At 35.6% G+C, this 13,113-nt stretch overlaps 1 protein-coding gene across 3 annotated transcripts; it reads right to left on the minus strand.

Moving 5' to 3' along the window:
* Nucleotides 1–556: 556 nt before the first annotated feature.
* On the minus strand, nucleotides 557–8,068 carry KIAA1586 (KIAA1586 ortholog). Of its 3 annotated transcripts, none has more exons than XM_023520363.1 (4): nucleotides 7,814–8,068; nucleotides 7,206–7,289; nucleotides 4,254–4,331; nucleotides 557–3,364 (listed from the first exon to the last, which is right to left on the minus strand). In XM_023520363.1, the coding sequence occupies exons 2-4, from the start codon at nucleotides 7,287–7,289 to the stop codon at nucleotides 1,190–1,192; spliced, it is 2,337 nt and encodes a 778-aa protein (XP_023376131.1). In that variant the 5' UTR covers nucleotides 7,814–8,068; the 3' UTR covers nucleotides 557–1,189. The 3 variants fall into 3 exon arrangements, with proteins under 3 accessions (XP_023376131.1, XP_011373305.1, XP_011373306.1); XM_011375003.2 differs by having other exon boundaries at nucleotides 7,807–8,068; XM_011375004.2 differs by lacking the exon at nucleotides 7,814–8,068 and adding an exon at nucleotides 7,473–7,770.
* Nucleotides 8,069–13,113: the final 5,045 nt, after the last annotated feature.

The raw sequence follows: 13,113 nt of genomic DNA on the forward strand, positions 1-13,113 counted from the left end.
CTCATAATTTTCTAACAATTTCTGAATAAATTAAAACAAATAATTTATCCTATTTATCTAAAACTAGTTTTTTCATGAAAGAATCTAAGCTGTTTTCTATCTGGCCAAACTTATATTCTTTTTTGACCTGTGAAAAATAACTTCATTCATTCATTATGCATTTGCTAAAACTATCTCAATATTGTCCACTTTGGTCTCTAATTTTTTAGTAAATAGCAGCTTGTTTTTCTGTCACAGCAAACTGAAATTGTCATTTATCATGAAATCCGCAACATACCTTCTTCTAGTCTGTTTACTGTTCCAGTTGTAGTACTAGTTTCTGCATCTCCAGTTGACTTTTTCAGTATGCCTTCATTTTAAATTTTAAAATTTGTTCATATTCATGTCTAAACTAGAAAAATAATTTAATTATAATTAAAATAAGTACTTCAATTACCAATTACAATTTACATAAATATCGCTACTTCCTGTTGTCTGTACAAAGTGTTTAGATAAACATGTTATGTTGATTTATAGAAAAAAATAATTTGCATTGAATCCATCTGTCAACACTAACTCAATCAGTAATGTTTTTATGTAACACTAGACATGGTACAGGAGTTTGACAGGCACACTACAACAATCACGTTTTAAACAAGGTAACAAAGTTAAACATATTTCTAAAGAAAAAAAAGTTAAGTGAAACAAAAATATTTTACACTGTTTTCGTTTTTATATTTAAATAAAAGACTTACTTTCTTAGTCCTACTGAACTCATTTTGAGTGCTTAATAGTCACATGTAGCTAGTGGTTACTATATTAGACAGAACAGATATGGAAATGAGAAAGACAAGAGTCAAAAGGCTTACAGTTTTTATTCCATTTCTTTTGACATAATTTCCAGGGCTTAGAATTTATCTGGATTATGTTATTCTTTTGCCTCCTTACTAAAACAAAGCAAAAGTGGAAATGGTTGGATTTTCTGTACAGGACTCCTTGAAATATGTGTTATGGTCAACTCTAGCAGATATGGGCTAATCACCAAAAACCTATCCCTCCTAAAAAAAACATCCGCTTTGTTTTTGGTGAATGTCTTTTAAGTAGCAACAAACTGGTAAAAATTTAACAGCTGGCTTTCAAAAAAAATTTATGTATATGTATAAAAGATGTATAGCACACTACTTACAAATGATAAAAGCATAAATACTCTTTATTTTAAGTTCCATATAGCCAACTGATTCTCATAAAAGGCTTTTGATGATTTTTGCCTAACTCTTGTATCTGTAGCCAACCTATGGTTGCAATTTGACCAGGATTTTACAAATGGAATTGCATCCCAATCTGCTAACTCTTTCCCCAATAAATTTATTGTCATTAAATCTGATATGTGATCTACTGTTAAACTATTTCTTACTCTTGTACAAATTATGTTCATTAAATTGAAACCTCTTTCAGCTTCAGCACTATTGATTGCAATAGTGCCAACTATCTTTTTAGCTTTTTGTATGGTTGTAGGAATTGAAACATTGTTTGATTTTATGTTATTACTTACAAATTCTCGAAAATCTTTTAAATCAATTTCATATTTTAACAGTTCACATAGATGAAATAACTTTTTTTCACCAGCTACCCATGGTGAAGTTATTTCTTCGTAAGGCCATGTAGAAGGTTCTAGCAAATCAAAATAATTAAAAATACTTTCCTCATACTGTCTGTCAGATAAAAGACGTAAGTTCATGTGTTGAATTATATTTTCTAGTAACAAATTCCTAGGAAGGGCTTTAAATTTCTTATTTTTATTAAATGGAATATCTTTAAACTTATCTGACTTAATCAGACCTTCGATTTGAGACTCATGTTTTCCAGTACCAATTTTTAAATTTTCCAATGCCCTTATGGTGCGTTTGATTAATTTTTGTGCTTTTTGAATGTTAGTTGATCTCGACTGTAATGCAGTAGAAAGTAGTGAAAATTCTTCAAGAATGTCAATCATTAAAGCAAGGTCTTGCAAGAAATTAATATTAGCTAATCTATTTGCCAAACCAGAATAAGAATGAGAAAAATGCAGATATAATATAGGATATGCGCACCATACTGCAGTGGCAGCTTGTAAACTACATGCTGCCCATCTTGGTCCCATTACCCGGCCAATTTTAACAATTTCAATTTCAAGATCTTTAGCTACAGGTTCTAAAAGCTTGTTTTGATTTTTATTAGACTGATGATAAATGGAATAAATTTTATCAATAAATATTTTAAAATGATTAACGTGTTTTATTTCTGATATTGAATCATCAAGTGACAATTGCAATCGATGGTTTAAACAGTTCCAAATAATGATTTCAGGAAAATTTTCTAACATCTTTGTAGCTACTCCAGATTTTCTTCCCAGCATTGTATTAGCACCATCAGAACAAAATGCAATTAAATTTGCTTTCAAATATTCATTAGTAAAACCATAATCATTTAAAGTACTCAATAACGTACTGACAATACACTCTGCTGTAGTTGACACCAATTCTTTTAAAGCAACAAATAACATAACTGGTGCAGGTACTGACTGAGCTGTGCACTGGAGATAAATCACTAGGGTGCTTTTCTTTGAAACTGTAGATGCCTCATCAATTATGACGCAGATTTTGGCATTTTCTTCTATAATATTCTTAAATATCTTCATCTTCATTTCTTTTGCAATATGTTCTGCTATTCTTGTTGCACTGTATCTTGTATTTAAACAATTTACCTCTCCATTTTTCTCTTGTAATTCTATTGCCCCCTCAATATCAGATAAAGGTCTGTTATGTTTTACTAAACTGTAAACAACATTGAAAACTTTTACAGTAGCATCAATATTTTTATTATTTTGTTTATCCCCTATGTTAGAAATTGAGTCATTAGTTGATTCCTTTAACAAATCCTGAATTTTACCATGAGCTTTAGAAATATCATGTTCCTTAATTTTTTTTCGCAGAGAAGCTTGTCTAGTAGTTTTATTACTGCCATTAGGGGTTACTAAATATGCAATCCATTCCTTGGACACATGAACATGCTTTTCTGCTTTTGATCCCAAATGCCGAACTGTTGAACAATCCTTACATCCTAATTTACCTTCTTTTATTTCAAGCCATTTGTACTGTTCTGTGAACATAAATGCCTGTTTTTCATTCCAACAATCTGGAAGCACAAGGTTATCTATTTCTTCCTTTGATGAACATGATGGCTTTTCTTCAATGACTGGTTTTTCCACATATTTGAAATGTGATTCCTTCAACTTAGGCAATCCACAATGATTTTTGTTCCTATTATTACTTTCTGTTTTCAACTTCTTCACATTTAAAAAACGCAAAAAATCACCCTGTCGTTTTGGCATTTTGGGGAACAGAATCTGAAAAATAATTTTACATGTAAGTAAAATTCATGTTAACACTCTAAGGGTTAATGTAAAAAGTTTTATTAATAATTTCTTTGTATAATCTTTGAAATTTAAACTAAAATACTTACCTTGATTTTTAGTTTACACTTATAACTTCAATACAAATTACTATTTCTTGAAAAATCCACTATTGGTTTTTAAAATTCTATAGCCAATGTCACAAAATCTGACTATGTTTATCATCCAATTCAACAAGGAAGTTGCTCATATGATTTGCAAATGAATATAGTTCCAAAGTGAAGAGTGGTTGATATCTTCATTTACATTAATGAATACGATGAAAGTGAAAATAATGATGATGTTTATCAGAATTCCACTCATTTATCAATGACAACATTAACATCTTTGTTGAATCAATGAAAGATTTTTTAAATATTGAAGATTTTCCTCAATTTTTTGTGTAGCAGACAGCCTAGCAGCTAGAGATGTATCTCATTTTTAGGTTTAATTTGCATCAACATTTTATATTCACTTTTGTAAGTTTAGACAATCAACAATAAATCAAGCCCTGATTTCTAGTTTACTGATTACCTTGGTATAAATCCTGCCATCATGCTGAAGGGAGTAATATAGTATTTCTACCATACAGATACAACAGATGTAAATACCTCGAATGTATAGATAATAGGACATAATGAGTTTTGAGTATTTATTATCTTAAATGTAACAATAATTTACTTGTAAGTTTATATACTGTGATTGTTAATAATGGCTATGTTTAACAATCAGCTCTTGAACTTCCTGAAAATTTAACTGGTTCTAGCAAGCCAGTTCAATCCACCTCCAGCACACTATTGCACCTAATCACAGAAATGAGAAAACATAAATATAATATACTCACATCACTATGATAGGTGGTAGGCTCTTCATCCCCACAGACCAGATCAATATATTCAAGAACAGGTCTTGATGGTCCTTCCTAAAAAGGAAGAGAGCAAATGTATAAGTCATGAACAATCATCGAAACCAAACTTGCATTTACAATCAGTGGAGTTTTTTGTTGTTAGAATTAGCAAGAATTCTTCTGAGAAGGCCTTGTAGTGGCACAGAATAATCAGAAATAAAAGCAGCATAGGAAAAGATTCTGAGTTGATGAATATGAATATGTAATGAAAGCAAAATTCAAAAAGAGTCTAACTCTACAGAGGAATAAAGCCATGTGATTCTTTTGGAAATGGAAAATAGTATAAGAGTAGTGATAAAAAGACACAGATATCATGGTACAGTGTTTTTTAACTGGGGTGCTTATCAGTAATCTCTTAGATAGCTAAACTAAAAATCATGGAGTTCTTTGGTAGCTCTGCTTCTTCTTCCACACCCTTATTCAATCAAACATCGAAACCTGAATCTTCTTGATCCCTTTTTTTTTAATCAGTTCTTTCTTTACATACATACTACCTTCAACACAGACTAGGCCTTAAACAGTCAGAAACCTAGATTTTATTCTATAGGCAAAAGAATCAATAAATAATGTTGAGATGGGAACATCAGAGCTCTTGGAAGATTAGGAGACTATTAAGTGTAGAAAGACTAGTAACAAGATAATCCAGACAAATGATATATGTAGTACTAAAATAGAAGGCAAGGAGAACAATGAAGAAGTACACTCTTTTATGTATACTTCATAAAACTTACACCAAAGATAAGCACTTTTTTTGTACTGCCAAATTTTTATTGTTTCTTTCTTTCAGCACATTTTATTTAGTTTGGGGTTAAGTATATGGCAGAATACAAAGAGGATGCTGTGCCACAATACAGACGAAGGCTGGAAAATTAGATTTACACGAGAAGTCTGAGGAATCCAAACCAGAACACATTAAGCTGCAACATACTTCTTGACAAAAGATATAAAAAGAACATAAAATTTTTTCTTTTTGTATATGGAGAACCCTCAAGCAGAGAACTGTCCCTGGCAGCACTTCATCTCTCTGGATGGTACTATAAAAACACAGAGAAATAAGCATATCCTGGTGGAGCCCAGCATAAGGTAGGGTTAAAGAGGAAATAAATTATGTCTCTAAATGTATTTTAGAGAAGAATTAAATTACCTTTTTTTAAAAAAAATGTGGCAGCATTTAAAGGCAATAGGAATATTTTTACTAGGTTCTTTCTGGTACTGCACTTAGAATTACACTTAGAATACTTAATTCACGTTTCCTTATGGGGCTGTCAAATCTTCGATCTTCTCTCTATTTGCAAATGAAACTTAATACAAGAGGTTCTATCAAGCTGGATGTACAAAACTCTGGATGCATAATACAAAGAATTCTCTATATTTAAAATGAAATTTAAATTAAGGGTATTAAACCTCAGCTAAACATAAGCTGATATATTAACTCAGTCAGAATGTACAATATAATTATTTATTCCTCAGGGTAATTACCTATACCTATTTATTTTTCCAAACTTAATTTTGTAGATTCCTTCTGTGTTTCTCAAATAAGGTGTGCAGATCATAAACATGTGTCACTCCTGATTATGGTTACACAAAATACCATCAGGATTACGGTGTCTCATTCATTTCTGTCTTTATATCACTGTCAGGAGAAACCAAAGTAACTTTTCCTATAGACCTGCAGAATCCTCTTCCCAATTTTTCTTCAGTATAAAAGCAGACACTGTGGCTCTTCAATTTTCACAGCTACATCATTTACTCCTCACCACAGAGTAGGCAGAGTCAGCATACAAACCCTCTTGGTATCCCCAAATTTATAAGTTCCAAGTGTCAAGAAAATGGTACCACATGCACTATTAATGGAAAAGAATGTCAAGGAAATAATCTTATAAAGAATTTCTAGAGCCCTTACTAGAACAATAAACAATATTAACATCACAATGTTTAGGGAGGAAATAGTTTGATTTAAAATACAAGTGATTTATGAGGTTAAACATACAGCAACTAAAAAACATACACATATTAAACACTCATTTAAAAAAAATACACCTGTAATAGCAAACTTGAACTCCTCACAGAAATTAGAGAGTGGTTTCAAGTAGGAGCGACTTTAGCTAGCAAAATTACCACTTTAAATAGAACCTTTGTAACAGTTTTGGGTGAAAATTATACCGAATGTATCATAACACCCCCTTCGATTTTCGAAACCAATGCTTTATAAAGTGTGTTCAGAGATTCATATATATCTGCATTTGTGCCAAAAAACAGATTCCCAGTACCCACCTTCAAATTCTGATTCAATAAGTTTGAGGTGCAGTCTGGGAACCTCCACATTTACACTTAATATTGCTTGAAAACTACTGTCCCAAAGGGATCTTCATAATGAACATCAATTGTTGAACTATGCTGTAACATCATGACCACAGAGGTTCGTGAGACCTTCAAGCTATCTGCCTTCATATTATGAAGCTACAATAATGCTTAGGTTTTGAATTCTTGCAAACCTTGTTTTCTACCTCTTTCCTCATCTTTAGCTGTCCCTCCCATCTGTAAGATGTGTGTCATCTTTTAGAAGATATTCTTACCCCATTTCAAAACAGTCTTAAGAGCTTAGAACTTTGCGTAGATTAATTTTAAAATGGCTCTAAATGAAGGCATGAGAAGAGTGATTAACTGTAACATGTACTTTAGGCCACAGTCCCTGTGATGGCTAACTGTAATTGCTCAGAGACCAATTTTGGTAAATTTTCTAATCCTATGCCATGCTCACACTGTCTAGTACCTATCGGGCATGCATACATATTTGCTGAATTATGAACAAGTGAGGTTTAATCACATAATGGCTTACCACACACAGTCTCTGACTCTGGGAAAAACCCGAACGTCATTGCTACTTACACTAACAAACTGAATATCATCTTCATTTTCATCCGCTGTGGACTCAGATGCCTCAGGCCCAGCTGGAGAGACAGATTCTACCATCTACAAAAATAAATAAATAAATAAAACAAAACACGGTTATCTGTACAGCCACGTACTTGCAGCAACAGATCTTCCCTAAAGGAACGTAAAATGAAGAGCTTTAAAGGAAACCTAACTGAGCCTAATTCCACGCAACGCGACTAAGAACACAACTCGATGGAGTCTGGTTATGCCTCTGAATACCTGGGGCTGTAGGGACTGGACGACGAAAACAAGGTACCAATGCACCTGCTCAAGGAGGTGGGATGCAAGTTACTATCAAGAGCAAGCCTGTCTCAAAAAGTCGCTCCCACCGGCAGAGCAGCGGCAACACGGAATTCTGGAGCTGGTGCAGGGGGCTGGGGGCGGCAGGGGGGCCATTGCTGCCGCTGCTTCCTCGCTCAGACCATGCACTAGCCCCAAAACCTGGGCTCGGCTCGAGACGCTTCGGGCATCGCCCCGCGGCTGCTGCCGAGCACCAGGCCTCAGACCTTGGCGGTCCGCCTGGGAGAACCCACGCCCCGACGCGCCACTACACCTCGGACCCTGGGTCTCCCATTTCCTCGACCGCCTGACAGCACCACCGCGCCTGCTGTCCCTGCAGCCGCCGCTGTCGCTGCTGTCCGTGCCGCCGCCAAGACCTCCTTTCCCGCCCAGCACCGCTTCGCGCCGCTGTGACAAGCCTCTATGTGAGCGCCGACGCCACCGACGCGGCAGGCAGAAAGAGGTGCAAAGCTACTTAGAGAGGAGCGGCCGGCTTTGGCCCGCTAGCCTCCGGGACCTCTTTGGCACAGTCCCGGCTTTCCGTCCCCGCACCGCGCAGGGTGCTGGGAATTGTAGTTGTCGGCGCACCGTAGACCACCCTGAGCGTATTTGAAGAGTGGAAAGGGAGTGAGCTTGCGTATGCGTTTTTCCGGGCTGCTATTCCACTGAAACAGAATAGTAGAAGACCTTTCTCAATCTCTCCCTTATTTTTACAGTCAGATGTTGGCCTAGATAATGGATCGATGGCGTTAAAATTCTTTTTTGTGATTTACTCAGATGTCGACTTACCATATAGCAGCCAACCTTCTTCGTTTCAATATGTACACACAAACGATTGTGAACAAATAACATTGATGAAACAAAGGTTAATTGAGAACAACATTCTTTTAAAGAGTTTCCTATTAGCCCTATCAGCCTTAGATCACCTGTAGTCTGACAAATCTGCAGTCTCCCCAAATCACTTTTATGATTTTGACTCCTGTCTATACTGAGTGAGGTCATACAACAGAGAAGCTGTGAGGCATCTCACCATTCAAAGGAATGGATACTTTTATTAGAAGAGTTTAAAGAAAGGGAAATATAGGTGAAATTTAAGTGAAATAGTATTTTTATAGGTTCAAAGCCAATTACGGCTATATGCAAAGAATTCAAATCATGTCTGGACTGCAATGTCGACTTGGATCATGTTAGCTTAGAAACTACCAAGTTAACATAGATACTAAATGTTGTCCCAGAAACCCCTTATCTGTGGCCCTGAACTGGGTTTGGAATATGAGGATGGCTCTGTGTTGAAATGACTAATCAAGGAAGGACATATTATTACTGATACATTTTCAAACAACAAAATGTCTGATATTCCATGATTTTAGAGAACAAATTTTCTCATTAAGCAGTAGTCACCAAAGTCACCTTGACGCTATAAGTGCAGTATTTCTTCGGGAGAAGTATTGTGTCTTTTTAATTTTTCAGCTGACTTTATCTATGTATGTTATTTGAGCCCAGCAGAGATTCACTTACTCAGAGACCTGTTTTGCTCGTCTAATGAAAATGTGGCATGTGATTATTTATGTTTATAGCTAGTATTAGATAAATCGGTTATTTATTTATTTATTTATTTTGCATTTCCACAAAGTGCACTGTAACTACAGCTGAATTTGTACCAACTAAATTTGGGACTTGTACTTACTGCCTGGGAAACAATCAGTAAGTATGTGTCTAGAGCCCAAATATGCTCTTTCTCTCAATTCAGTAATTGTTGCAAGGATAGTCTTTTCAATTTTAGATATCCTAGTAGGTGTGCAGTGATACTACACTGAAATTTTAATTCGCATTACCCGAATGACAAATGTAGGTCTCCTTTAATTTCTCTCAGCAATGCTTTTTTTTTTCTTTAGCTAAGACAGTATAAGAGGTAATGTACACGTTACATTCAGCCATAACCGAGAGCAGAACTAGTCCATTGCTTTTGTACAAGCAAGGTAGGTCTCTCAAAAGGTGGTTGCGGTGATCAAATGGTGGTGGATATTCTAGATCCACTGAGAAGTTCTAGACAGCAGGCATGCAGTCCAAGAATTTGTATTAGAGTCCCTGGTCTCCAGCTTTCCTTATTTCCGCTGTGGCTTCCACAGGTGCACAAGCTAGCAGTTTACTTGGACCTCTTCTTCATCTTTCTTCTTTTGCGCTTCAGCCTGTGCATTCACTTCTTCTTCCACTTAATTCTCATGGCATGGAGATTTCTAAGAAAACAACGCTAAAGCCAAGAGCACTCTCAACAATGTTTTGTAGTTTTCAATGTATGGAGGTTTTACCTATCTCGTCAGATTAATCGCTAAGTATTTCATATTTTTGAATGCTATTGTAATGGGTATAGTTTTTCAAATTTTAATTTCTGATTGTTCATTGCTATTACAAAAATAAAACTAATTTTTCCTTAGCTTCATTGAGGTATGATTGGCAAATAAAAATTGTGTATATTTAGGTGTATGACAGTTTTTGATATTACACATTGTGAAATGATTACCACAATCAAGTTAATTAACATATACATCACCTCACAGAGTTACTATTTTGTATTTGTGGTGAGAACACTTAAAATTTACTCTCTTAGCAAATTTCAAGTGTACAATATTTATCAGCTATAGCCACTATGCTATACATTAGATCTCCAGAACTTATTAATATTGTAACTGAAAGTTTATACCGTTGGGCCAACATCTTCCGATTTCCCACACCCCCACAACACCTGAAAACAACCGTTCTACTTTCTAATTCTATGAGTTCAACTTTTTTAGATTCTGCGTATGAGATCATGCAATATTTGTTTTACCTTGTCTGGTTTCTTTCACTTAGCATAGTGAAATAATATTTGTTTTACTTTGGTTTATTTCACTTAGCATAGTGTCCTCTGGGTTCATTCATGTTGCTGCAAAATGGCAGAATTTCCTTCTTTTTTAAGGCAGAATAATATTCCACTGTATATATATTTATTGCATTGTCTTTATCCAGTCATCTGTCAATATAATAAAGAATATATCATTGTTTTCCCAACACCAATTATTGATTACTCTAGCTTTAATCAATAATTGGTGTTGAGAAAACAATGATATATTCTTTGTTATATATCATTTGAAATCAGGAATGTGATGTAATATAATTTGAAATCAGGAATGTGATGCCTCCAACTTTGTTCTTCTTTCTCAGGATAGCTTTGGCTATTCAGGGTTTTGTGTGGTTCCATAAAAATTTTAGGATTGTTTGTTCTATTTTTGTGAAAATGCCATTGGAATTTTGATAGAGATTGCAATTGAATCTGCAGATCACTTTGGGTAGTACAACATGTTGTGAAATGATTACCACAATCAAGTTAATTAACATTCTATCACCTCACATAGTTACCATTTTGTGTGTGTGGTGAGAAGACTTAAGATTTACGTTTATGCACATGTCACTTAATGTACAGTACTGACCCCAACAGGAAGAGATGTACCTTGCATCTCCAACAGGAAGTGATACCGCTATTACCTCAGCAGGAGGAAGAAAAGATTCTTCCCTGTCCAGTAATAGCTCAGACAATGGGAGACTGCCATAACTCAGCCAATGAAAATTATATTTTGAACTTTCAGTTTCCTCCAATGGATTCTTCCTTTACAGCAGCTCCTCCTAAGCCCATAAAAGAATCTTCATCTCTTCTGTTCTTTGGACTTAAGTGCTTTGCCATTAGACTGCATGTCTCGAATTGCAATTCTTTATTGTTCCTGAATAAACCTATTTTCCTGGAGACATATCTGGCTGTCTATTTGTTAAAGATCAACATTATAGGGAATGGAGCCAGTCTCAGATCTCTACCTCAGAGCTTAATCCTGGTGGAGAAATTTTTCACCTCTAAGTCTCCTCATTTATAGACAGTGTGCCTTCTGTACTCTGCTCATTCCCACTTTATGATTCAACCAGAGCTCAAATTACCACCAGTATGCTCTGCACAGCTGTAAAGCCATCCTGAAAACCTCTAAAGGTCAGTGGAAACGTGATGGCCAGAACGGGCATAACAGTTAGCTATGAATTTGTATCCACCTGCACTATAAACCATTCCAAGTACTAAGTAATTTTGGGTCCATTCCAAGGGGCAGTGCCCTAAAGCTTGTTTATGTATGTATGTATCTATCTATCTATCTATCTATCTATCTATCTATCTATCTATCTATCTATCTATCATCTATCTACCTACCTACCTATCTACAGAACCTCCTAAAGACATCAAAGCTGGTCCTTGAAAAATGTATAAAATTTCTAAAACAATTTGTCTTTGAAATTTCCACTTCTGTCTGTGGCTTCGTTCCATCCTCTCTCCTCCTCCCCAAGTCCTATTTCTTTAACACTGGTACCTCCCATTTAAGATGGTAACTGATTGGGGCTTAAGATTTGAGCCCTCCCAAGGGTCTGGGTATTTTGGAAAGAAATTTCTAAAAATCACTGATGTTCCCTAACTCCCTTCCTCATGATTCCTATTCAGAAACCTGGGTGGGTTTAATTTCTAGATCTCTACCCTATTGAACCTTTACCAATAGGTCTGGTGTGTATGGATTATTGTTATAAACCTAATTCTGTAATTTCTTTTTTGTTGTTGTTTTTTACAGAATGTTTCCTTTCTGAATAAGAAAATGAAGAAAAAATTTTCTTAGGTGACTTTAAGATAGAGACATTTGCCTATCTGGTAAATCACATATTACTTAGGTATATATATTATTGTAACCAGGTGGAACTTCCATTTTTAAGCTGGCTATACAATAGGTTTTTGATGAACTGCGCCTTAAAAACCTTTTACTTCAAGAGCGAATGATTCTTTGAAGGAAACAAAAAGAGTGCTATGGCACTGGACCCAAGTTTGTGGTAGTTAAGAGCATTTTTGTTTAATTACACCCTAATACAGATTACTATCTCAAACGGATGCCAGAGAGCTCAACAGAGACCCCAACCCCGGAGCTCCAGTGACCAGGTTCTTGTCTTATGTTGTGAGAAGAAATTCAAAGACATGACAAATAGCAAGCAGGAAAGTGCAAGCTTTATTAAAGTGAAAGTACATACTTAAGAGAAAAGTACGGGCAGCTCAGAAAGTCTGCTGTGAGCCATCTGAATTATGTTTTCATGTGGGTGGGAAGTGTACAAAGCTATCCAGCCTGCTTCCTGGTCCTGGCTTGTTTCCCATGCCATCAGGAGGGGAGGATGTGGCCCAAGGCCATCTATCTTGTCTCCTGGATTTGGTTTGTTTCTCATGCTGGGGTCTCAAGCTTGAAATCAAAACAGGGAGAGGGCTGAGTAAGGAACTGAGGAAAAATTCCAGAGCTGCATCCTAGAGGGTGGGATGGTCTTCCTTAGGTTAACTATCCTGCCTTGAAACCTGTAAGTATGGCAATGACCTCTTAATTAAAGAGAGATGTAGGAGTTTTGCCTAAGTGTTCAGTTTTTCAAGTCTGTGCTATTGGAATGACAAAAATCTCTTCAAATCCTTTTCTATTTTATTTTTGGTGATGAGTTAGTTTACTGCAATGTATGTGGCCTCATTTAGCTCTCATATCTAATGCTG

Source organism: Pteropus vampyrus, unplaced genomic scaffold (genome assembly GCF_000151845.1).
Source record: "Pteropus vampyrus isolate Shadow unplaced genomic scaffold, Pvam_2.0 Scaffold260, whole genome shotgun sequence".
Lineage (NCBI taxonomy): Eukaryota > Metazoa > Chordata > Mammalia > Chiroptera > Pteropodidae > Pteropus > Pteropus vampyrus.

What these genes read in the sequence shown, in the direction of transcription:
- KIAA1586 (XM_011375003.2), bottom strand. Translation starts at nt 7,827, where the DNA reads ATGGGAGACCCAGGGTCCGAG. An exon ending in ATGATATTCAGTTTGTTAGT is followed by an intron (nt 4,332 to 7,205) that starts GTAAGTAGCAAT and finishes CTTCCTTTTTAG; the next exon opens with GAAGGACCATCAAGACCTGT. An exon ending in CTACCACCTATCATAGTGAT is followed by an intron (nt 3,365 to 4,253) that starts GTGAGTATATTA and finishes ATTATTTTTCAG; the next exon opens with ATTCTGTTCCCCAAAATGCC.